Consider the following 27625-nt stretch of genomic DNA (forward strand, 5'->3'; position numbering starts at 1 on the left):
ATGAAGAAATAGCTCAGTCGGTTTTTACAGCATCAAGATACCCAAGACGTAGAAGAAGAAGACAATGTTGACGGTGAGGTAGACGACGAGGGTCAAATGAGTCACGCAGAGGGGGTGGCAGCCCTGCAACTGGCTACAACCTATATGAGCAACAGACGACTTCTACAAACAGTCGACGTCATGTTTTTGAGGGAAGTGGCATGAATATGCAAGGAAGAAAGCTATTGAAGAAAAAGTGCAACGAAAAATTACTGATTTCTTTTAAACCCTTTTATACAGTAGAAAATTTTACTTTTATAACCATGTACATACTGTAAATTTGTTTGTAAATCTTTAGTTTTGTGAGGTTTTATTTTCGTTATTTTGTGTGTGTGATAAATAGAAACTTTGAGTTTCGAATACAGTACGTGTTTACAACTCCAACTGCCAGTGGTAAGTTATAAGTTAGCACTTACCCTAGGCCTAGTTTAGTTTATTTGCTACATAAAACTCTTAAAATACTATTTGCACATGTTTCACAAAATATTTACAGACTGTATGACGATCGAAAGTACGTTTTAGAAGTTAAAACGGTCTTATTTTTGCTAACTTCAGATAGTTCGGCCATTCTTTAGTTCGGCCGGGGGTCCGGTCCCGAGGTGGCCGAACGAGAGGGAGTCTACTGTATTTCCTTGATCGTGGCAACAAGGCAAACTCAACATTGGCGTCGGAAATATAACTCACTCGAAGAAACAGTGGTCATACGTGTGCAATGCCTACTAAATTGAATGCAAAGCAGCTGGTAACTGCTAGCAGTGCAGACGTAAGTGAACATGTAGTCTAACTTTTACTTCAAATTTAAATACTGTTATGAAACCTAAATTAGTTATCTTTTGACAAAAGTAGGCTTCTCAGAGCTGTGTATGTATGTATATTTTCTTGATAGGATAGGCGACAAACTCAGCTATGGAATAAAAATAAACTCTAAGTAAATTACAATTACCATAAATACACATTTTTAACATATTTTCTAGACCATGAGAAGAAGGTAAACTCAATATATTAACTGCTAGTTTTTTATATAATTAAATTAATTTGATTTTTGTCCACAACTTTGTGAAATTCTACTCAACTGAATCCAATTAGCTTAATTTTAAAATTAAGCTCACTATATGTCAAAAATGCAAAATTAAAACCTATTTATTGGCTATTTTACTTATAAAAAATATTACAATTATGCAGGATTTAGTATGTTACTTGTTATGTACAGTTAAGATTATTCGATTTTTTGTTTATCAACCCTCGAAGCAAGAGTAAGACAGTTTTTTATACAAAACAAACAGGCAACTTATAAATATTACATTAGTTATTCATTTACAATAATTACGAGTACATTATAGAACACTATTACAGTATATTCAGAGAATTTCACTTTTCTGTTCTGATATTTAGAGAGAAAACTAAAATTAATTAATTTACTAACTTTCTTATTTATACTTTATAGGACTTTTTATAATGACCTCTAAAAGCAGCTGGAGAGGAGCAATTGGATTCAACTCATTGAAATCCAAAAGAGCCTGAGCAACACTTCGGAAGAATTGCATTCGCGATGAATCTGAAACAGAATACTTGAGTTAACTTAGTTGAATGAATAAAATTCAAAAGAAAGATTAAAATGTTTTGATTTGTTGCATTGTTTAAGCACACACTTCTAATATTTAGTTATAGTTTTAAGTAAATAATCTTCAAATAAGATAAGAGGGAAGAAGCAAATAATCTGACTAATTCTGTTTTTAGTATGCTTGCTAATGTGTGTGCAACCCCTATAATTGCATGGTGGCTTTTCTGAACCTACAAAACCTTAACATGCCTTACATTAAATCCATTTGTTTTCGCTTTTTTACCTTCATGAAATAAATGTGTTAACAAAACTTATCATGGCTGGCGATGAAGAAAGATTTGGAGAGCTAAGGAAGAAGAAGGAAGAGATAATAGTTTATAAAAGGAACTCCTGGAACAAAAGGTTGGGAAAAGAAAGAAAAATTATATCCAGGGTTCACAGAAAGACACTTTTCTGCCTATTTTTTTTTCTGAGTCTGAAATTCTCAGAATGAGAGTAGAGAAAAAAGAGTATGAAACTAGGGAGAAAAAAATAAACCCTCAGGGAGGAAGAAGTCAAGGGCCAATGATATTATGGCTATAAAGTAGGATGAGTTATTAGGGAAGAACCCCCTGGGGAATACTGAAGCTATGCTGTTTTTCTTTCAAACTGGGCAAAGCAGAACACAATGAGTATGAAGTAATTATGAAGTAGTAGTTATGAAGTTTTTATGGAAGTAGTGAGGTTGACTAACAAGGAAGAATTATAAAATGTCAGGAAAATGCAGCAACTAGTAATGTACTGCACGTGAATGCCACAAGGGGCAGAAAGGAAGCAACAAGAGTGTCAAATGTGAAAGGAATATGAGTTCCAATGTTAGCGGCTCCAAGACAAAAAGTGAAGAAGAGTGAGGAGGGGAAGAATAGCTTACATAGGTTGGCAAAGCCATCAGATAGAGGGTTGAATACTATATGAATAAATAATATATGGAATGGGAAATGAAGGTGCAGATAAGTTGCTGTGCTGAGAAGTAACGTCTTAAGAAATCTAGATTGAGAATGATGAAGCATGTGAGAAAGGAGCTGATAATTATGATATAACCGCAGAATATACAGATGAGGTGAGGAAGAATTCTACAAGAAGAATACACAAGTAAATTAAATTAGTAAAGAGGACTTTAAGCAAGAATTTGACATAAAACACAAATATAGGAATGTGAAAAGAGAAGAAACTTTTTGAGGAAAGATGTAACTAGTGAGGAAATGTTTAGTTATGTTCAAAAATATGTTAAAAGGTAAGTACATGCTATACATAGAATGGCAAATCTGTATATTAAAGGGGACCTGCATATACTGTTCAATTACTCAAATTAAGTTATTTATATTGCTTCTTGTATGTTGCTCTCCAATCTCTAAACAGGAATCAATGTTCTGCTTTAATTATTAATAATAGTTGTTTAGCCTGCTCATAAACCTTGTGATTTGTATTAATCTGGTATGTAAATCTTGTCTTACCAGAGACGTGTGTTTGAAACATCTGCACAAAGACCCCATTGGGAGCCAGCTGATGGAGGACACAGCGGATGAATTGATGAGCAACGCTAATTGCCCCTCCAGGGAGATACATGTTACTCTCACACTGCCAGGGGTACGTAGCACTCAATGCCAACCTGCACGACAGACATGTTCACTCCTCAGGAAGGTGTCTGGGTAGATCAATCAAGATAGGAAACAATATTTTTCAATTTTTATGTTATTTTCTATAAGAGTACAAAATTGTACGTTGATTGGTTATAAAATAAAGATAAAAAACACAATTACAAAAAAATACACAACACAATCACCTTTATGACGACACAGCTGGAATTATGTGATTTGATAATATATAGATAACTTATACTACAACATGACCACATAAATATGTGTAGAAAAATCATAGAATATATGTTAGCATAAAAAATTGTGATTTTACGATTTTTCATGACTCATAAACATTAAAACAAAAAGCGGGCTATAGATGGAGTAATGCACACTATGCATAGCCTACATTATCTTCTTAAACAACAAAATTTGTGGGCTATAAATATCCTGCTCACCCTAAAATTGTTAAATGTAAAAATATATTTTATGTACTGATGTGTCAATTTCTTTTTTGATTTATTTATTGGTCTTAATTATTTCCAGCTCTCAATTCAGATTACTATTTTTTCATGTTCATTTTATTAAAGCCTTGAGGGCAAAGCAACTATATACGATATAAGCCAGCCTTATCCAAACATATGGGAGAAAAACTAGGAGATTTTTTACATATTCGTCAGTGTTTTGTGCAACAACACTTATTGTAATGTCTTGTATTATGTATGCTTCATAATCAACGACGTATTACAATGATTCTTAAAACTTGTTTGTATTATAACTTGTAAAAACTGGCATTTTGCTTTTAGTCACTGTTCTGATTGCTTTCTCCAGGACCGATGATAATATTAAGAACTGATTTTAGGAATCAACACATCAGTGATCTCTATTTTTAAGCCATACTACACTAACCCAGATAAAACTTACATTTCTTTGTAATGTTTTCAAATCCGCATATTGTAAAACTATGTAAGTTTCTAAAAAGATAGATGTAATTAATGTGTGGTAATTAATGCACTAGTAAAATCATTTAGAACGTTTCACCATATACTCAGAATTGGAATTTAAAAAGTGGTCAAATGTTTTTGTAGGACCAAGTTCTTGAACTAATAACATAATCTATAAGATTAATTAATATATAAAACTATATAAATGCTTAATCTGTATATACATGTTCTTGTTATTAAAATGATAGTTACTAGACCGAACAAATGTTATGGTTAAAAAATGTTTCTTACTTAGCAACAATTGTGAGTATCTCTGGCATAAGAGGAGCAGCTAGAGCCGGTTCTCTATGGATGAAGGTGCCCAGAATCACAATACACAGCCCTAACTCCTCATCATTATATTCCTCTCTTACTGTTCCACACTCTCCGCATCTGGAAACAGAATAAACAATTCATTATTTTAACAAATAATAATGGAAAGCGTATGTAACTATCTTGTTATTCTGTTATTTTTTATCATTAGTTTTTGCGTAAACAGTCAATCTAGGTAAGAACTATATTTATGAATGATTTGTTATAATATTTACAGCTATCTTTAGTATTACAGGAGGAGTTAAGTTGCATACCTTTCATAAACGCATTCATCGCCCACTCGAAAGGAGCTCTGTTTCAAGTCAAACGCTGCATGGCAGGCTTGCTGTGTGGCCGGGTTGAGAAGGGACTGTTGCTGAGCTGCACACCTGGATACACACAATAGACTTGGAACAGATGTACTTTGGTAATCTATAGAATATAACAATGATAAACAAATACATTTAATTTGCTATTTTTTATTTTTAAATGTATTTTTATACATCAATTTGTATTCTATATGTTCTAACCTTTTTCCTAGGTTTATAAAGAATTAGAAATTATATGAGAGTGGCTGGTGTGAACTTTTTATATTATCACAATTTTATTTACGACACTAAGTGATTTTTTTACAATATTTCATAACTTTATTAGGAGTTGCTGATTGTAGTTCAGAGATTTGTAAATGAATATTGTACACTGTATCTTCAATGGTCACTGGCATGTTGTTGGAAATTTGTTCATAGCAATATCTCCAAAGAAAAATCTGAGCCTTTCGTCAGGCAAATGAGAAGCCAGTTAAAATAAAGTTTAATTACTTACAATAATGCCAGAATCACTTAACTTGTTAGCTGGTATGTCTCCAACGACTCAATACTTCATCAGTATTAGGCAATTTGGTGATTGCTTACATTATATGTTAATTAGAACTGCAGGATCAAGTAGTGATGGTCCTTGATCACTGAGTGGGAAGTATGATATTCTTTTTGTTGCCTCTCATGTGCATTATTAATTAATTTAAGGCCAAGCTTTCTCTTAGTAGTCAAACATTGAAACTAAAAAGTTTCATAACAATCTTCTGAGCAACTACGCAATAAGTTAATCTTACCATGAGTTTGGTCGACGAGTCATATCTGACAAAGAATAAGCTCCAATTGAGAATGGCCCCTGTTTTCTTATTTTTGGTCTTTGTAGCTTTTCTTTATCATCTAGTTTTCCTGAAACTAATAAAATTATTAGACAAGGTATTAGTACAAGTTTTTTTAGTAAGCAAAAAGACCTTTTTTGACAAATAAACGAAAAGGTATATACTTTTTATTCCATTCTCAGCCTTAATTTAGTCCAACTAGATTACTGCAATTTAATTTTGAGAGCATCTATGTTATATGCAGGTAATAATTATGTGTTAAGTGCCTTTGTGTTCCACTTGATGATGTGCTCAAACAATTAAAAGTATTATAGTTTTAAGTTGACAAATGCACCTAAACAAGGAATTGTAATTAAATTGTAGTAGTACAAAAAACTGCATAAAGGATCACTCTGATGGTAAGCAGGTGAGCAGATAAATTCAACATTTTATGGTAAAGAGTTTCTAATACTAAATATTTATAACTTAAACTAATAATCTACAAGTTTAAACAATAATTTATTGTTGGCACAATAATACTTATACTTGTTAATAATTTTTAAAGTTTTTCATTTATAGATTAAAACCTCTTACAAAATTACTTTTTATGGATTTTTACAGGGTTAAATAAAACTGGAATTATTTTGACTATAAAACATATGCTGATAAAAAGTATTGAGTTGGTTATTAAAGAGGAAGTAAAACAATATACCCGAAGAGGATTTCTTGAAAAAACCAGTGTCATGATCAGCCTGACCCAGAGGTGGAGGGGACTCCAGAGCCACCTGCTTGCACAGTCTTCGTGGGCTGATACTGCGGCTTGTCTGTAACAATTCATGTATTAGACTACTTCAACAATCGTAAACAACTTTTAAAAAGAAAGGTTTTTTTCAGTTAAGTTGCATTTACAAACAATAAAAAGTTTCTGTTACTTTGGTAGGTTATTCAGTTGAGTTACTATAAGTAACCAGTTTTTATTTGTTCTATTAGGACAAGAAGTTGAGAAATTTTACATAGTCCCAAAAGGGTGTTTCTGCCATTTCCGGAGTGACAGGATACTCTAGATGGGAAAGGTTGGGGGTAGGGGCCACCCCCTGATCCATGAGGAAGAATTTTGGGCATTAATCTCAGTCATGTCTCCTTGGAAGAAGAGGAAGCCAGCTCTATACCAAGCCTCTCCAGTCAAATCAGGCAGGGGTGGCATGCCCCTTAAAACTTAAAGAGCCCTACCAAATCCAACAGTCATTTCCTGTAGTAGACTAGATCAATCCTTGCACCCCAATAACTGGACATTTGTGATTTGTGGTGTGCTGCTCCTGGACATACATGAGGTTGCCAAGATTAAGTGATGCATTGGTTTCTGCTGTACCCGATGAAGGAAGGTATACAACCATTGATAATATCATTTTAAAAATTAAAATAAATCGACTTCAAAATGCTAAAATAAAATCAAGGAAATAAAAAGAAAAATAAGTTTTATTTCGGAATTAAAAATTTCCTATTCTAAGCCAATACCACACAATAAAGGCGACATCAAATTTTAAGAAACTCATATATTATACAATTAATTCCAAAATTACAAGTAATATACAGTAATAGTGATCTAAATCTTCATAGTATAAATATTCTACATAAAAATAGAGTGGATTTAGTAAGTATCGATTCAAAAAAAATAAGCTTGTTAAGTGCTAGAAACAGAGTGACCATTTTGAATGTTTAACATTATACAGACCTAGGGTAACTAAGTACTAACCTGTAATGGCTCACTTCTTTCAAAACTGTCCTGTTTCGTGTATGACAAAGAATCAATGTCACTTGGAGATCTTGTAGGTCCTTGATCAGTTGAGGCTTTACGTTCTATAAACCATAATCATTTCACAATTTTTATATACATCAATACTTTTTATATGTATCTACAGAGTAATATTATTTAACAGATTTGAAATGTTGTAATTTGTAGTACACTAGTAGAGTTACAAAGTAGTAAACTATGAAGAGGGGTTTTCATTCAAACTCATTTAAGAAATTATTCACAGATAAATATCATTAAAATACTATAAATTTAGATGTTTTAAAAATAAATGTGTTTTTGTAGTAAATAAGATATCTTAGGTTAAACTTCCAATAATGTATTTTTAATTTTACCAGGAGTTTTAATAAAGAGCTCTTATATTAAAGTTTAAACTTTTTTAAATAAGTTGTGTTCTTGAAGTAAAAATTACAAAATCAATGTTTTTTGCAGTCCATGAATCATATATTTCAGGTCAATCGTAAATACATACAACCCACACTAAAAATATACAAATTATTTATTTTATTTGTAAAGATATGTACATGTAAAACATTCAAAGATAATAAATTAAAAAATTTTTGTAGTTCCCAAAATACATGTATACCTCGACACAAAGGATTAGTCTAGCATTTAATTTTATGTAACGTTTTTATTGCCTCAGATAGATTGGCAGGTCCATCAGAATTAATGGCAGAATTTCTGGTTGATGCATAAAACTAAAGCTTGGCACTGAAAGAGTAAAACATTGTGTATTGTACCTAATTCACAGGAATTTATGCCCAAAGCTTGACGAACATGTTGTACCAGACTTGGTACAGAAGAGCCAATGTGAAGCAGCCGTTCCTGTGGTGGCATCTCTAGGTGAGACACACTCTGGATTGACGAACTATTGTCAGTCTGACTGGGATCTTGAGGAGATTCTAAAACAGAACAAAAAGGTAGTTAGAATTGTTTATTTCTAGACACGAACGAACTAGCTATGTGGTTAGAAAACCCATCTGTGTGATACAAGCTTTTGCGTTCTTTAGCATAAAAGGTTTATGCCTGTGATTTCAAGCATATGGTACATAATCTTTGATCCTGCGATCATTGTTGAATCTCTTACAACTAAGATCAAATTTCAGGTCCATAAAATAACGTAGTCATTATGAGCAAGGTCAGGAATATATGGAGGGTGGTCAAATTGCTCCCAGTCCAAATTATCTAAAAGTTGTGTCACATTCACAATCAGAGGGTAAGTATTGTCATGGATTAAAACAATGCTACTGGTGAGCATTTCAAGGCACTGTTTTCTACTGCATGACACAGTTTTATGAGTATGTAACAGCAAGTATTTGTGTTAACTGTTTCAACCCACAGTAAAAGAATTCAGAGAACACAAAGTCTGTCCCAAAACAATGTACACATGGTTATCAAGATTTTCTTTGTATATTTGCTGGTGACTGTTTGCCTCTATTTCATAAGCTAGAGTTAGAGTTTCAAAACTATGGAAGTCTCCAAGGGTGACACCAGAAAATATTGTAGGGGGGCGAGAACTAACAAGGGGGAGTGGAGAGCATAAAGGGTTAGCAAAGATATGCAAGCCTCACCCTTAGTCATTATACTGCTGAAGAAGAAGTCATCTTTATCGTTGTAAGGTGCCAAAACTCAAGTGCATTACCCAGGCAGGCACTTCATTTTTTGTTCCTTGGTTTAGAGTTTCCTATACTATTTGGGTGCAAAGTTTATGAAATCTCAAATTTTCATGAAGAAAGTATCTTCAATTTTTTATAAATTCCATAAAAAGAGCTGAATCCATAACCTTGTAATTTTTTTTAATCTTTCCAATGACTGCACAAACAAGTCCATTATTACTCAAAGAAGGACTCCCACTTCAATCATTATTATACACATTTTCACATCCATTAACAACATACCTCACCAATCTCGTTTCAATTCTTCATACCAATACCTTCGGAACCATTCTTCACATTTTAACCATACACCTAACACATATGTTCATGAATTTCTAATTGTTTAACTTTTTTCACATTGTGAAAACAATTTACAGATATAATCCATTACAAACAAGCACAAAAAATGGAAACCACAAGAAGCACACTAAAAATGGCGGGCTCATGCTGCACATGCAGGGAATTCTAATCGCAATGCTGCAACAGCAAAAGATACAAACAGAGCTTACTTTTTAAGATAAACCAAGTAAAATTGACTAGACAGGAAGATTTTGTCTTCATAGACCATACAACTTTACACAATGCCATTAAACATTGTTCATATATTGTACTATCACTAGTATAAATGAAAAGATTTTTAGTTATGTGGGTCTGATGATGTGTTCATTGAACACGAACGGCCTAACAAAAATAACATTTCTGAATTATTGAAGTGTTTGTTCATAAACTAAGCATTTGATTCCAATAAGAAGAAGCTGGTAGAATGTAACTCAAGTATTGTATTAAAGTCAAAGGTATATTAAAATTACTAACCAACTGATATGACATCCATCTTGGAGAGGGGGGAATCTGGTGATCCGTACATTGTGGCTTCTTCTTGGCGACGAGACACTACCTTGCTTACTGAAAGAAGAGTTTTATACTTTTATTCACAGTACAAACTTGTTTTCCGGACCTCATTTATCTGGATCTCCAGGTTATCCGGATTGGTTTTTACAGAGTGAGAGTTTCCAATTATTTTAATAATAAACAATAACATTTTTGTTTAGTTTAAAACATAATTTGTTTTTTCGTTAACATGTATTTTGCACTCAGAGTAATGCATACAATTTTAAAACAAATTAACAATGTTTTAACAAATTGTAAATTTGGAAGATGTGATTGATTTCAGACATATATTAGCATTAGTGCAATAGCCATAGAAATTGTACCAGCAGTGTGTTCTGCAATTGTAACAAAGAAACAGTGAAAACAATTCTGAAAATGAAGAACTGGAAGATCTCATGACTCGTTCTAGTGGCAGGGAGGAGTTTAACCATCTTGTGATTTTTTGCTGATGACAGTCTGATACTTCATCTGTGGAAATGATGACTTTGACGATTCTGTGTGTTCATACTTCCAGAGAGCTGTGTACCAACGTTAAACAAAAGAATCACCAAAATCACAAAATATACATGTTTTATATTTAAAAATCATGTAGTTGTTCAAAATAAAAAATATGTATTATATACTTTTTTTCTTTTGTAGTAATACGAGGACTATTCAGAAAGTAAGGAACGTTTCTGCCTGATGCCACCAGGCACGTGCTAATCACATATACGAGTATATTGGTGTGCTCATGCTCAGCACCTCAGTCAGCGTCCAGCCATGATAATGGGAACATTTCCCCACTGCTGATTTTTTTTATATTAAAATTTGAAATATGTGCTGTAGTAAAAAATGCCTCCAGTTGTGCAATGCGGTTGTGATTAGTTTTTTGTTGGCAAAAAAACTTAAAACCAATAGAAATTCATCGATAACATTGTGAAGTGTACAGGAACAACATAATGACTGAAAGTTCAGTCAGGAATTGGTGCATTCAGTTTAAAAATGGCAGAAGGAATGTTCATGATTAAGAGAAGAGTGGATATCTGAGCATTGTGACTGACGATCTCGTCGCCAAAGTTGATGAAAAAATTAATGAAAACAGCCGTTTCACAATAACTCAGCTTTCTCTATGTTTCCCACAAGTTTCAGGGGAACTTTTTGTTTGAAATTTTTTCACAGAAGCTAGACTACCTTACAAATTGTATGTAAGATTGCGGCGAGTGCCACTATAGATTTGAATTTGGCGCGTTATCTATCAGTAGCCGCGAACACGATAGCCAGCTGCACCGACCTTTAGGTCATAGCCTTAACAATGAGAGCCTCCTACTATCAGGAATTCTACTGGACAGGTTCTGGTAGGATGATTCCTGCCTAGGATAGCAAGCGGAGAGCGGAGGTCGTGCGGCTATCGTGTAGAGTATAAATTAGATTCAGTAGAGTATTCATTACATGTTAGTCAGTGAAAATAACACCTGTGACCCTGTAAAAACGATCCATCGGTGAAAATATCACCGACCAACACTCAGAAGTTAATGATCCTGAATACATCTGCCTTACAATTCACGTACCTATTTAGTATAGTTACAGGTTGCCAGTAACAGCACATTAATTGAAATTTCTCATACTACTTTAAAACTATCTATATGTTGTAAAAATAAAACTTGTTCATTTTTGAACAGATAATTTAGGCAAAGACTGATTAGAACCGATTATTGATAATAACTATAATACAAAATTTGTTCTTTATTGAGTCACTATTACTGTACCAGGCTTCCCAGAACTTCCGACTGGCAAGAGACGCTCCTGACAGGACTGAGACTTAAAGTGTGTGCCCGGTCCATCAATCTGCCAGGGAGGGTGTGTGGTAGGGGTGGGAGTAGGGGTAGAAGATGAAGTAGATGTGGGAGTGTTGCCACCCTCGGTGAGCCGCTTGCCTCGTCCGACAGGCCTCGGTACCGGAGAGCCATGCTGCGAGTTGTCTGGCCAGCTCTCTACTTCCTTCTCCAGTGACGGTCTATAGAAAAGTATTTTTGTCATTAAACGCCTGCATGTAAAAATGTTCAATAACTGTGAACATTATTTAGCACCTTCACTGGGACTCTATACTAACTGAAGATAAGTATTCTCATTAGACAGCAAGCACAATAAGACATTTACCACAGTCAACATGTTAAAGTGACAATATTTTGGATCTTGGGATATATTACATTTTATATATATTATAGAGTCTAAATAATTATATGAGGGTGATGGTAATCCAGGAAGATTTATGAATGTTATAAATAAATGGAACTTTATGTTGAACTAATACGCTCCCTTCTGAAAGGACAATTGACTCTTTATAATTATGTCATATGTCCACAGTTTTTCTGTCACTAATTTTGTTGATTTAATCCAATGTATGGATAAAGTTCTATACCTTAATAATAATTATTTATTAAAATAAAATATTTTGACATGATGAGCTAAGTGGTCTCCAACATCACCACCAACACTTGGTTATTGACAATAACATTCTCTTTCAGTCTTTTTATAAAAATAATGAAAAAAGTTAATACAAACATGGGTCCGGAAATGTTATGTTAGTGAGTTACAGCTAGCGAAAGATTTCGCTCGAATTTCAGCTCACAATGTGACATGAGGTTTTCCTGAAATTCTGGTATGATAGATTAAAGAACAAATTCAATTATTGCTTCTATGGGTTTTGACTTGATAAATTGAATAAAACAGGTCCCAGAACTGTAAGTTTAGTAGTTTATGAGAAAACCAGTGCCAAATGCAAAAAATTGAATGAAAAAAGCACATTTTTTCGTCTATGGGCAACAATAACTTTGTTATTTCACCAAGAAGATATCAAAATGTTTGATAAAACTTGTAGAAAATTTTATTCTGCACCAAACAGTGTAAATAAAATATAGAAAAACCGAATATATATTTGATTAAATGTATTTTTATTCATAACAGTACAAAGTAAAATTATCCGGAAAACATTAATCAACCAAACCTACTCAACCAAATTACAGCAAATTTTCAAAAGTGTCTCTGCTGACTTCAATACATTTCTCTGCTCATTTAAGGTTGGCTCTGGTTGCTTTCCAAATCATTCTAAGGGTTTTCCTTTAACTGTGTAAAAGCTTCATCAATATGTCTAATTAGTCACTCATGGGAATTAACTTTGACCATGTAAACTTTCTGCTTTATCCATCCCCATATGCAAAAATCCAGTGGCGTATCTGGTGACCTGGGTGGTCAGTGTACTGGACCTCCACAACCAATACATTTATTTGGAAACTGTTGATTCAAGTAAGTAGAAACAATATTTGAAAAATGGTGATATGCCATCATGTTGGAAGTGCAGCGTCACGTTGCAAGAGGAACATCTTCAAGCAATATCAGTAATTCTTCTTGATGAAACTGTAAGTATGTCTACCTGTTAAGCAAAAATAAATGGTCCAATCAACTGATCATGAATAATACCACACCATATGTTAATGCTTAAACGCTGATTAAAGTTATGTTTAATTGTTGCATGAGGGTTCACTTCTGCACATGAGCTACGAGTGAACTGTGACTAATCGGTGAATAGAATATATCAAAAAGTTGATAATGAGGGTTTAACCAAATCCAGTACTCCAAGCGATAGGCATAACCCTGAACCATTTCGAAATTACCGAAATTATTATATTAAAATTTCGAAATTACCGCGGTAAAACTCCAAAGGACCCGACTACACCTTACAATCATCGGATTGTATCGAGCTCCCAGTGGAAACGAAACCTGTTTTTTTTACAAATTTGAACAACTGTTGTCTAATCTGACTAGGTTGTCAGTACTTCATTATTATGGGTGACTTCAACATGGACGTTTTAGACGTAAACAGCCCCATGGTAAAACGGTTTGACGACTTGCTCAGGTCGTTTAGTCTTGATTGGTCGGGAAACACGCCAACGAGAGTCACCCACCATTCAGCAACGGCCATTGACAACGTTGTTACGAACATGACTGACGTAAGGGTGAAAGTGATCAACACCGCCATAACTGATCACTACGGCCAGCAGGTTACTATTAGTGATCATGAGCCAAAGTTGGATCCAGTTATCAACAAAACAATAAATTAGAGACACCAGGCCCACAAACATAACGCTCCTTAACTATCTGCTTTCGCAAGAAAGTTGGTGTTTTCTAAATTTTAAGGATCCTGTTGATGTACAGTTCAAGAAATTCGAAGAGACTTTCAAATTCCATTTAGACGTGAGCTGTCCCCTTAAAACAGTTAAACAAAAACCGAAGCAACAGAAGTGCCAATAGATTACCAAAGGTATCCTGGTCTCGAGAGAGAAATTATTATTTTACTCCGAAATCAAGAAGTACACTACTAATGAAGAGTTCAAAATCTTTTTCAAAAATTACAAACGTATATATAGAAAAGTCATCAAAGCTGCGAAAGCTTACAATTTCAATAAAGCATTGCTCACGTCGAAGAACGTTTAAAAAACTGCCTGGACCATAATCAACAACAAAATTCAAACAAACAAACAAATAGAGCTACAAATTGACAACGAGAAAGTCAAAGACCCTTTAAGGGTTGCAGACGCATTTAACAGTTTCTTTGCTTCGGTAGGGGCTGACCAAGGCCTCCACTCGCCTAGTAGTCAGCCTCTTCTCACCTTAGTGCCGAGCCCAGCAGCCTCCATGGCTCTTGCCCCGGTATCAGAAGAGGAAATTGCCCGGGTTATTAGGAATTTTTCAATGAAAAAATCGAACGACTCCAATCATGTCTCAACGTGGCTTCTAAAACAATGCTCTAAGCAATTGTTGAGGCCACTTGAACACTTGATTAACCTCTCTTTTAACTCAGGGACCTTTCCCTCTTCTCTAAAAACGGCAAAAGTAACGCCAATTTTAAGGAAGGGCGACCCTTTTTCTTTTCAAAATTATCGCCCAATTTCAATCTTACCGGCCTTTAGCAAGATTTTTGAAAAGGCTTTTCTCATGAGAATCGGAGATTTCTTAGAAAGGCAAAACCTACTATCAGCAAACCCATTCGGGTTCCGAAGCGGAAAATCGACCATAGACGCAGTCGCTTGTCTAGTCGAGATGATAGTAAAGGAAATAGAAGGTCGAAGTACAACACTAAGTGTTTTCCTTGACTTATCTAAAGCTTTCAACTGTGTTGATCATGACATCCTGCTTCACAAACTAGAGCATTACGGGATACGAGGAGTGCCACACGCCTGGCTCGAATCATATCTTAGTAATAGGCAACAATTTGTAACAATTTCAGACGTCAAATCGATAGAGAGAGAGCTTCGCTATGGAGTCCCTCAGGGATCCATACTAAGTCCTTTACTCTTTTTGATTTACGCTAACGACGTTGGGTCATCTCTACAACATGGATGAATAGTCCAGTACGCAGATGACACGACTATCTGCTTTAGCTCCAAGTCGAAAACACAGTTAGAAAAAAACACGTTCATAGAACTCAACAACGTAATCCAAAATTTCAATGAGCTAAACTTAAAAACATACCCGACAAAATCATCTTTCATCCACTTCAGCCTACGACAGGCAGACTCAACTTCCACTCCCACAGTCATGTTGGATGAAAGTGAGGTTGAGGAAGTCTGCACGACCAAATTCCTTGGAATTCACCTCGACCGAGGTTTGACTTGGAATTGTCATGTAGACAATGTCTGTGCCAAACTAGCCTCAGGCGTTTATGTTTTCAAACAACTGTCGAAGTATTGCCCAACTCAGGTACTGATGACGGCATACTTCGGAGTAATCTATCCACACCTTTCCTACGGATTGGTCTTGTGGGGAGGATGCTCAGCCGCTAACATTAAACGAATTTCACTCTGCAGAAAAGGGCTGTTCGGATAATCGCTAAACTACATAGGAGAGAGTCGTGCAGACCAGCTTTCAAAAATTTTAAAATCTTGACCTTACCTTCCCTCTATATTTTAGGAACTTGTCTTTTCTTTAGGTCAAAGTGCGATCATATAAGAGGAAGTGAAATTCACTCCTATGAAACTAGAGGAAGGGAGGACTACCGAACTGGGAGACACAGAACGGTAGTCCATAAACGTTTGCCCTCACAGGTAGGAGTTCATCTGGTCAACAGGCTACCAAATTCAATTGAAAGTGTCCCAATGCTCAAGGCATTTAAAGCTAGTCTCAAAAAATATTGATCGCAGAAGCCTTTTACAACACAGACGAGTTTATGACATACGACTGGGAGAACGCGCTACAAACACACTGACCACCGGATGAGAGTGGAATAATTCGAATGAATGAGAGAGAGTGAATGGTAACATTGTAAGTTTGAATGCGACCTCGATGTAAGATTGAATGGAAAATTTTAGTTTAAAAAAAAATCAAGTGACGGTTGCATACGTTTAATTGTAAATGTCAATTGCAATAAAATATTTATTTATTTAGAAATATGTCTTGCACTAATGGACTATGATGGCAAGAGCGGTCATACTTTTGCGCTAGCAAGTGATTCTGTTTCCTGTAAAGTAGGCACTAATTGTTCTAACATTTCGAATCTGTGGTAGGGGTAATATTGTCTGTATTCTTCAATAGTGATAAAAGCACTGACTTCAGATACACCATAAATAAACAGCATATCGGCGACTTATTCACTTGTAGATAAGTGTGGCATTACTACTTCAATTACTATGGACAAAACAATATTTCCACGAACTGAAACTCAATTATTATAAACAGAACAATACGCACATGGACTGAAACTCAATTGTTAGCTCTCAAAATTATCTGAACCCTACAATTGAAATCATATCATTGTTGAATAGCTGCTTATTGTATTGCAACTTATGAAATAAAAATTTCCCTCAAAACATCTTTCTGTGTTTTTAAATCAAATTAAATCAAGTATGTCAACATGCACATGAAGGTACTGCTAAAATCAATCTACTCTATGAAATAATTTTTCATTTAACAATTTAAATTTACAATTTCTTAGTAGAAATTTAATTTGTTTAGTGGGTAATTAACAAGTTATTGTCAGTAAAATGTCACAGACACGCTGTACTGGTATAAATAACATTTTATTAAAAATTTTGGCCCGTTTTTTTGTGAAATCATAAAGTTATTGTTACCCAAAGATGAAAGAATTGGTTTTTCGTTTCAATGTTTTGCATTTGTCACTGGTTATCTTAAAAACTACTGAACTTATAGATTTGGGACCTGTTTTATTCAATTGATCACATATTGAAATAATTTTGTGTGTGCAAAATTGTGAAACCTACTTACATTTCTTGTTATACTTAAACATTTAACGTAAAACAACCCATTACGGTTTTTTGCCATTATTACCTAAAAATGCAACGGCAAATAAAAAAGTCCAGTAAAAAGCCGTTGTGAACGTGTTAAATTCTTCAAACTTGTTTTCATATACCAAACTATAATGAGTTTAAATTTAGTTCCAGAGTTTTTAATTTGTTTAAAAATTTACAATCTCACTAATTATGAGGTACATATTCTGATCCCCTTGAGCTAGAGTGGGAGAGAGTTTTGAACAGAAATTAGTATAACTGAATATTTTAGTATTTTCAAATACATTATTTTATTATAAATAATGGGGTACTGAAGGTAAACAAGGTGAATAATGAAGGTAAACAAGGTGAATGATGAAGGTAAACAAGATATTAAAATATGGATAAAAATAGATTAATGTATCATAATAAATATAAAACACATGGTTATTTAAAAATCCTTTGAAATGTTAATAGCGACTAAATGACGAATAAAAGATTAATAAATGTCAAGATCATGTGATGAAATATATGAGAAGAGATAAGACTATTCTCAGGGTAGCCACGCTTCTGAAAATTCGAAATTCCATGACATTTCCAGGTTTTCCAGACTGGTTTGAGTAAAAATCCAGGTCTTTGGAGAGCCTGTTTTGGCATTATGACATGCAGATATATAACTGTATTGTAACTGAGACAAGCCTTTCACACCACTTAAATCTTCAAATAATAAATAAACTTAAGATTTGAGACAAATAAGGTTTATTTATGCTAAAACTTCAACATAAAGTGAAATACAATCATTCAATCTGCAAGAAACATTTATATTAACACCTAAAATAACAGTCTTGGCATGATGAGATAATATTCTTTGGGAATTACAATTTGTCAAAAAAAAACACTAAAATGGTACAGTTATTCTTATCAAATTAAGACAACCATTTCTTGCATAACTTGACTAGCTACAACTTTAATTGCATTTTTAAATTGTCAATTTCTTGCCGGAAGGCTTCAGCCTCTTATTGTTTATCCACTACTATCATAGTCCTTTTTTGTTTTGTCCTTTCTTATCAGCGACTGCAACTTTGCCTTCCTTTGGTCTGCGAGGTATTCTTGACACCCAGCTCCGGGCCTGATGGCATTTCATGATCATCTTCTTATGAATGTTGATATTATTTGCTCCACAAGCTCTCTTGATCCCCTCATAGATGCGGCACTGGGAAATAAACAACCTCTGTAGAAGGTTGTTATCTAAGGTTCTTTTATTAATAGAGAAACCTCACTCTACTTTAGCATTTCCATGACTTAAAATTAGAATCTTCTTGATTAAAGATTTAAATTTGTCGGAGGCATTGTTTTCAAAGAGAAATCTCCTCCAGAAATTGTGTACGTGCTCGTAAGCTTTAAGGAGAGTCTTTTAATGTTCCCTACTAACCAAACTTCACCTCTCATGATTCAGTTGCCTTGATCTAATTGCTCCAATGCAATATTTCAAGAGCACTTTTCCAATCTCTTGAGAGTAGTGTCGGTTTTGGGACCCAGGAGGAATGGGTCACAAAGTGTTACAGCTAGGCACAGGTCACTTTTAATCGGAGACTTAAGCTGAAGTTTTGTGCACATTGCTTTCAGAAAGTGTAGACACACTGACTTAAACTTAAGTAACTCTTGTTTATCACATTTCACTTTCTTTACTTCATCTTTCACACCAAAATTAAACTCAAAAGTTTCTGCTTCAATCAAGATGTTTTTTGTTTTTTAAATCTACTTTGATTGGAGAGGAAACCTCAGAGAGAACAGATGTTTAACAAACATACTTAACAAGTTGTGCAACAAAACTGACAAGTCGGTGTACAAAAATGGCACCAATTGCTCATTGGCTTGCTACGTCCACAAAAATGGCTCGACAAGACTAGAGATGTAACTGAAAAATGCTAGTTTACCAGTCAATAACTTATCATCTAGTGTCCTAGTGACAACCTTATAGCTATGAGTATCAGGTGGTTTGGGAGCAGCAGGGTCCTTCTTCAAATGGATCTTGTTCAAGTGAGGCACCATTTTGATGGCTCTTTCTGCACACGCTCTACTAAGTAACCACCTCACATTAAAATAATTTGAGAGACATGACGTCTGACTCTGTTACTTCTACATAACATCCTCTCCTGGCAGGAACATCTTTAAAAAAAATTGTAGAGAGCCCTAAGAAATTGAACTAGATTCCACTTAGCCCCATCCTTGGCTCCTGATTTGAACACATTGTTAAGGGTGTGCAACCTACAGATGCCCATGAACAAAAATATAGGATCATCACTATTCTCCGTCTGAAGTTCCTACTCCAGATCTTCACAAACTTTAAATTTACATTAGGTACATCAATAGACAATGAGAAAAGTTTTTTTTTACATCTACGTGCTTTAATTGACTTATGAAGATCAAAATCAAATTGCCCCCAGTGTCTTTAGTCAAAAATCAGAGGAGAAATATGTTGAGGTCACTTCATCACTTACAGGATCCCAATACCTTAGTGCAATATCCATTTGCTTTTTATGGCTAACTTTATTCATGCTTTCGTCGAACTTAGCAACAAAGGCGGATGACTCCTGGACCTCCTTTCCCAGTAGGTCTCAAAAATACTCAGCAATATCAAAGTTCACCAAATAACTAATTTTAGTACGTTAAAGTGAAATTTTTGTCCTGCAATTTGACTGTTTGGAAACACCGACTTTAAACACTTTGGATGCAGCTCCTGCTAGCGGGAAAACCAGCTTAAAACAGCTACCGAAAAATGTTCCATGAACAACTTTTGAATTTCAATGACTTTCCATAACCTCTTTTATTTTCATAACATTCCCGGAATTCCAGAAGCGTGGCCACCCTGATTCTACTAAAAACAATTTCAGCAGCACACAAATTTTAACACAGATTTTCAAAAGTTGTGGTAAACTGCCTTGGGTGTGATCTCTTGCGTGTTAACATAATTAGCAGCAATTAAGTATCTCCTAGAGCTCACATCCAAATATTCACATCCTTACACACTTTCACATCCCCATGTATAATGATGATTCTTCTACAGTTGAGCTTGAAAGTAAAAATAGCCTTTTGCAAGCATAATCGGTTGCACATATTTATCAACTATTCCTGATGCAATCAGCTTGAAATTTAATGTCAGTAAAACTAAAATCAATACTTTTTATTAAACCATTAAGAATTCTCAGACTAATATGTTGTTACTCTCATCAGACTTAAATATGAATTACTAGTAACCTCCTAGTTTACACCACAACTTTTTAAAACTGAAAATACGTTATACAAATACGTTTATACCTTTAAACATAGTAAAATATTTTTGTAAGAATAAATAAAAATGCAAAACTAAAGTGTGAAGACCATTACTTGAGGAATAATGGAGGTGGATGTTGAGTTTGAACAGGTGGTGGAGGTGAGGGCCCCTCCTTTACTGTAACAACAGTAGCAGTGCTGATGGATGTTGTTTTGCTGGATGTCTCGACTGGTGAGGGTGGCAGTATCGGTCGAGGGCTGACAGTGAACAGTGATGAGGTTACTAGCATCTTCATCCCCTCTCTTACTCCCCACTTCTGACCTCCACCATTACTTTTCTGCTAATATGAATAGACATTTTTCTGTACATTCAAAAATAACTGATACTATCCACATTAAAGCTGAGAAGGTTCTTTTCAGTGTTGTGTACTTCAATGTTGTTTGGTAGTGTATACAACTTTCAAATTATGACAGTCAAATTATGGTTGAAGTAAATTACTGCACATGCATTAGTAAGATAACATTTTTAATTAAAAAGTCATACTATCCTAATTTTTCATTTGATTTTTTTATGAGTTGTAAACTTATCAATAAATTCCATACATTTACACACAATGAAGCTATGATGTGAAGGGTTGATTCAATGTGAATATTGAGTCCGTCTCAATGAGTTACCATATATTTGTAACACATATTTTGTAATAAATATAAGAATATATAAGAATTGGGACTGTAATATATAAATTATATGTAACCGTTATATTGGTTAGATGTAACTTTTTTATTACCACACATTAGGAGGTAAAGCTTTGTATGGCTGTGAGGTTCCAAATCCTATTAATTTCAGCCTAGATTTTGGAGCTTTATTGCTTGTATCTGGATCAGTAAGAAAAGGCTCCTTTGAAACCCCAAAAACATTTTGTACTATGTTTCCTTCTTGTCTTAAGCGTAGTTTGGTAGTTGGTGACATAAAGTTTTATTAGTAATTTTTATTTATATCATAAAATACTTCTACTACTACAGGTTATGCTGGCACACATTGATGTCACTTTGACCAACATGTAAAGTACACTTGTACCCACATTGTCTGCTCATATGACTACTTAGTCCGGGTACACATTTCATGGTATGAACTTAATTTTTCCATAGGAGCAAAACTAGTCATGTCATTTTTTATTGTTAACACCATTTTTGTGGCTACAGTCATCATAGTTTCCATTAGAGATTGGCTTTCTTGCTAGGCCGTATGCTGTATATTTTGTATTCTGCCAAACATTGTATGTACTGACTCTCATATTGAAAGGGGGCTCAGTAAAATAGTACTGGACATTGAAAGTGTAAATGATGTGATCATGCAATGATAGCAATTGTGGTTATAATTTTTACACAAAATAAGTTACACACCAATTTGAAATTTCGTATAATTTTAAACATACAAAATCAATAGTATGACATTCTTGTTTCGTTTGACATCAGGTAAAGAGTTGGGCACAATTACAGTGGAAATTGAATTTTTTTCATTAAAGAGAAGTTACATCAGCATTCTGTAATGAGATTATTTTTCTATTGAACTATGATGAATAATATTTTGTTCAATCATATAATAGAGTTAGTTACATCAACCAGTAGTAGCAAAAAACATTATTTTTTTATAGCTTTCTAAGATTTGTATGTTTTAAAACAGTGTTAAAGTAGTCATTAAATATATCAGTACAAACCTGTATGGAGTGATCATCACTACCCAAGAACCAAACAGGTCTAGTTCCTTTACTCGCACCGTCACTGATTTTTTTCTTCCCATCCACATCCTCAGCTCGATCATCCTCAAATGAACCCTTGAAAAGAAATAGGCAGTTGTATACTTGGTATACCCAATAGTACAGTATAATAATCAGTCGGTATAAATGCACCAGGGATAGCAGTACCTGTGAGCTGCCATGAGCTGTGCTGTCAGACTTGCTTTCAGGGATTGCCGCAAGTTCAGACTCTGTCTCTTCAGCTTCTGTGGAGTATCTGGAAAGCAAACAGGTATGAGAATGCAAGAATATTTCAGAATAAATGCCAAACTTTAAAACAAACAAGTCTATCAATATAATATCTTGCATATTCTGAAGAATCAACACAAGATTTTAACAAACAATCTTTGCGTCACTATTATGTCTTGTACATACTTGTTCACTTGTTACATTTTAAAATACGGTTTTTTGGTTTCCCCCCCCCCCCCCACCCCCCCCCCCCCCCACCCCCCCCCCCCCCCACCCCCCCCCCCCCCCACCCCCCCCCCCCCCCACCCCCCCCCCCCCCCACCCCAATTAAAAAGTCATTCAGTTAACTTCAAGTTTAAATTAATTTAAAATAGTATACATCAAACTATTTATTTATTTTAAATACTTTTGGTTTAGTATTTTGATTCATTTTATTAATACTAAGTCTGTGAAAATAACCTTCTGCAATACATTTGAAACATATTTGAATTTCTTGAAACATGATTGCATAACTCAGACATATTATGTCAACCTGCAGGATTTGGTCTGCTGCAGATTTATATCTCTATAACACAGTAAACTAAAGAACTTCTACATCAACGTTTCTTATGACATTTAACATCGGTAAGATGTTATCCTAAAGAATGTGATACAATATTTATTTTATTTTTAAAATAAAAACAGTCAAAAAAAGTTTTTAGGTGATTGAAAACACAGTGAAATCCATCACTGTGATAAATACTAGACGTATTATATTAAGTGATTCATAATAAATGAAATGATCACTCGTTTTCCATTAAAAATTGTTACATTACATTTTACAAATTTGATCAATAACAGCACACAAAAATTGCTAATTCCTGTGAGAAAGTATAAATATTATGAGCGATACTTAAATGCTTGAGAAATCATTAGTTAATTACGAAAATGTAATAAGGTAATTGCAATGAAACAAAATTTATAAAATACTATTCCACATACAACCACACCAACCAGTTTTTTGTGGTAGATAAATAACTGGCAGTAATATTTATCTTTGTGCAAATATTTTACATTACATAAATAAGTAACAGCTTTCAGCGGCCAAAAGCCAAGCACAACAAGCTGGGTATCGCCATGAAGCTGATAGGACTGTCCTGAATCGTTACTTATTAAAAAAACTTCAGTACATTTTGGATATGTTTATAAAACTATTAAATAAATTACAATAAAATAAACTTGTAATAATAATATATATCTAAAAAATTGTAATAAGTATGAACACTAAAAGTAATACAGTAAATAAATCATATAATAAATCAGTTTGTTTTTAAAAGTATTTAAAAACATTTTATGCAGTTATTTAGACTCACAGTGAAATTTTAATGGCAATTGATTTTTGTTATATATTTTATGTCTTGCACATTCTATAACATTAATATATACTGAAAAACACTAACTCTATAAATCTAAATCTATCATCTAAGTCTGCAGATACATTTTTACATCCATCCATCCCCTCAAATTACTTTAATGCCACCCACTTATTATAAAACCTTAACCTAAAAGTATTTAGGCTTTTTGAGATAAAGGGATTTTAGACATTTTAATAAAAAGCCAATCTTAGAAGATGTACTTCAAGCATCATGGCACTCTAACCCAGTCAACCGCTATTGAATGATTGATGTATTAAACTTTTGAGCATCAACGTCCTGCTGGGAGGATGGCCAATTTTCCTCCCAAAACTCCAGTATCATACTGGTTGGAAGTTTAATAAATATTTGTTAATTATTAATAAAAACAGTTTTTGCTTACATAATGTACACAAATCATTTTAAGAAAGGCCTTGTGGATTAGCTGTTATTTGATGCTGGTTGAGATAATCCTCTTGAACCAGACAAAATAAAAAATAACTGTTGTATAAGCAACACAATTACTACATGTCAAAAAGGAAAGCAGAATAAACTGTTCGCAAAATGCAAAATGTGCCAAAAATGCTTACATCTGTTTTGTTTTGCCCAAGCACAAGACAGTGATAATATAGGACTTCTATGTCTAATTCTAATTTTTCCTTGCTTCTGCTAAGTATTAAGTATAAGTTAAACCACAATAATTCATCAGTGTATTTATTCTGTACTTAGCTTTATGAATTTTAGCTTTTGTCAATAGTCAATTAATGAAATGCTTTATTAAAATGTTCATCAAGAACAGCAAAAGCGTCAAATCTTAAAATGTACGTTTTGTAAAAAGATTAAAAATCTGTACATTACAAACTCAGAAACTCCTCCAGTCTGTAAAATGGATGTTCCAAAAGCCATTGGTTTAACTTTATCCTGAAGATTGAGTCATTGAGTATCCTCATGTCATGTGGGTGGTTGTTGTAGAATTTGGCCACTGTACAAAGGCTTTTTCCATCAAGCTTAAGGTACGGATGGGCAAAATTTAATTTGACCTATACAATGCATGGTTTTGATGCATATTATTTTCTGTACAGAACCCATAGCTCTTTGCATACAGGATGGCTTGTTTTATGTAGAGTGCCAGAATAGCCTTTATTTTGTATGTCATATAATCTTCACAACAACTTTCCATGTTATTAAGGCCAACAGTAATTCGAGTTTACAATGTCAATTTCTTTTAAAAATTAGTACTTGATAGTTCACCTAATCCATATTTTAGATGTGACTAAAAAATATAAAAAGGGACACTCTTGTTGGATTTATATTGGCAATATGTTTTATTTTCCCAATGATATACATAGCAGAGCTCAATTTCAGCATTCATCCACATGTGAATTCAAAGAGAGTCGCGGTAGTGTATGGCCATAAACTTAGTATTGTCTTCCTCTGTTCCATTGTTACGTATGTTATTGCAGGTACTCGTAACCGTTAAATACCTGGTATGCATTAGTTTCTTCAACTAAAAATAATCTATTTTATTTTAATTATATTTATGACCTAGTCATTGAGATATTAGTACTGATGTGAGATGTATAATGCAAGCAATGTATTGATGCTAAGTTTTTCAGATGACACATATCTCAACATGAGTGTTGTATCATCCTTGTAAGCATTGTGGCTGCATGTTCTGTTAGGTAGCTAGGGAAACCCCCAAGAAAAGGTTTAACAGTGCAGGGCCCAACACAGATCCCTGGGGTACACCATGTGGCCTTTATTTTACTTTATTGTTGAGTCCTTGTGTTGAAGTAATTTCCAAAAATTGACAAAATAAAGTTCTTGGGCCTCATCAGTGATCAAAACCTCAGCTGGGACATGCATATCATTAAGAGAGTAAATTTTGCAATATATGTGATAAATAGACTATGCACATAATGTAGGCTCCATTTTAAAGATGGTTTTCCATTCCCATGTGCAATCCTAGGTCAAGTATAGAATAAGTGTCATGGAGGACTTAATATTCTTCATAAAAACTAATTTTCTTATTTTGAATAACAAAAAGCTCTTAAAATAATGTTAAAAATGAAACAACATGAATCTGTACAATATTATTTTACTTATTATAGTTTGTATATTCTGGAATATATAATGTATATTAGAAGCCATTACAATCAGATCGATTATGCAAAACCACCCATACAATACAAGAAATAAAATAAAATAGTCCTTCCTAAACATAATTTTGGTCATTTTACAAAACAGACTTTGTATGCAAGAACCATTTTTTTTTTAATTGTATCCCTCAAAATAATATCTAATAAATGGAAGTTTTTATTCTATGAATGATTTTTATTGATGTAGTAGAAAAAGGAATAATTAACTATTTATTTTTTAAATTTATGTTATCATCATTATTTATAAAACTAAACTGACTCTATTTAATGTACAATTGTACGAGTATATGAAATAAATAAAGATATTTTAACTTAACTAGTTTTATTTAGGTCATTAGGTCAATTGGTTTTTGTTCCTTTTAAGTAGCTTATGAACCACTCTGGAGTATTACCCTGGACTCCAAGCATATCCACTTTTTCTAGGATCAAATTGTAGCATATGCAATTAAAGCAGAGGCAGATTTAGATTTGAAATGATTTGCCATGGGGTATCGCGATAATGCCACCCCTCCTACCCAAATAATTACATACAAGATTTACCTGAATATATGTAGTTCAAACAGCAATATATTCAGTTGAGTTAAATACGCTGCCTATAATAGACGTTTTATATCATTTATCTATAGAACGCTTTAAGCCATTGGCTTATACATATTTTTACTATCAGCTCAACTGCAGTTATCCTATTAAAAATGCTAAAAAACGTAAGAGTTTTGTTATATGTTTATGAAAAATTTATTTTTCAAGTTATTTGGTTATATTTTATATCTTTTTGGATTAACATGAAATGGGCTTTAATAATAAATAGATAGTGATATATTTGGTTATAATTTAAAAATAATAATGCTGTAAAAACTAAAAAAGTTTTGGAATTTTTTAAATAAAAAAATTTTTTTACTCAAATAATATAAAATAAAATACCCCATTGTTGCTTTTATTTCATTTGAAATGTATTTCTCTACCTAGCAATACTAGAATATGTATATATATATATATAGGTATAGTTTGTCAGAATAAAGGTTTTTTTCTAAATACTGAAAATTTCAAGAATAATGATTTTTTCTCTTTTAGTACACTAAATATTATTAGTGTACTACAAGAATATTATTCTTATAGTAAATTATTATTCCTTTAAATTTCAATTAATTGTAGTATTGCAGTTTTTCTTATGTGTTACAATAATATTAGTCTAATTTATACTAACATTTGGTTGAAAAAGTAGTTAAAAAAAATTATTTAGATAGCGCTGTACTTGTCACGGAACGGTTCCATGATATAAATTTTGAGCCCAGACCAGCTGTCACGGAACCGTTCCATGATACAAGGCCAATGGGTTTAAGCCAGTAAATCACTAATGAAATAATAAATAATACAAAATGGCTATATGGTAAAAGAAAAAGATATCAATATATATTCTGTGGATTGGAAGAATACCAGCACAATTTCTTGGATCAACTAAACAGTATAAATTTGCCATGAGTTGAGCAGAGAAACTAGAAATTTGCGTAAGAAGAAGGAGAGATAATAGGAAGGTGAAGAGGGTTTCCCTCTATTATTCATTTTAAAAT

General features: G+C 33.6%; 1 protein-coding gene across 1 annotated transcript in view; it reads right to left on the reverse strand.

Moving 5' to 3' along the window:
* The window catches only part of LOC124361315 (protein unc-79 homolog), an 84173-nt gene that overhangs the window by 23146 nt on the left and 33402 nt on the right, over positions 1-27625 (reverse strand). Inside the window, exons 17-29 of the mRNA XM_046815362.1 lie at positions 22448-22535; positions 22241-22357; positions 20637-20863; positions 11736-11983; positions 9916-10005; positions 8188-8349; positions 7391-7494; positions 6350-6461; positions 5620-5734; positions 4787-4900; positions 4452-4592; positions 3094-3248; positions 1500-1594 (exon numbers count right to left, since the gene is read on the reverse strand). Of these exons, the coding sequence (XP_046671318.1) occupies positions 1500-1594; positions 3094-3248; positions 4452-4592; positions 4787-4900; positions 5620-5734; positions 6350-6461; positions 7391-7494; positions 8188-8349; positions 9916-10005; positions 11736-11983; positions 20637-20863; positions 22241-22357; positions 22448-22535 (1768 nt within the window). The remainder of the gene's footprint in view (positions 1-1499; positions 1595-3093; positions 3249-4451; positions 4593-4786; positions 4901-5619; positions 5735-6349; positions 6462-7390; positions 7495-8187; positions 8350-9915; positions 10006-11735; positions 11984-20636; positions 20864-22240; positions 22358-22447; positions 22536-27625) is intronic.

The sequence above is a fragment of the Homalodisca vitripennis genome, chromosome 4 (assembly GCF_021130785.1).
Source record: "Homalodisca vitripennis isolate AUS2020 chromosome 4, UT_GWSS_2.1, whole genome shotgun sequence".
Lineage (NCBI taxonomy): Eukaryota > Metazoa > Arthropoda > Insecta > Hemiptera > Cicadellidae > Homalodisca > Homalodisca vitripennis.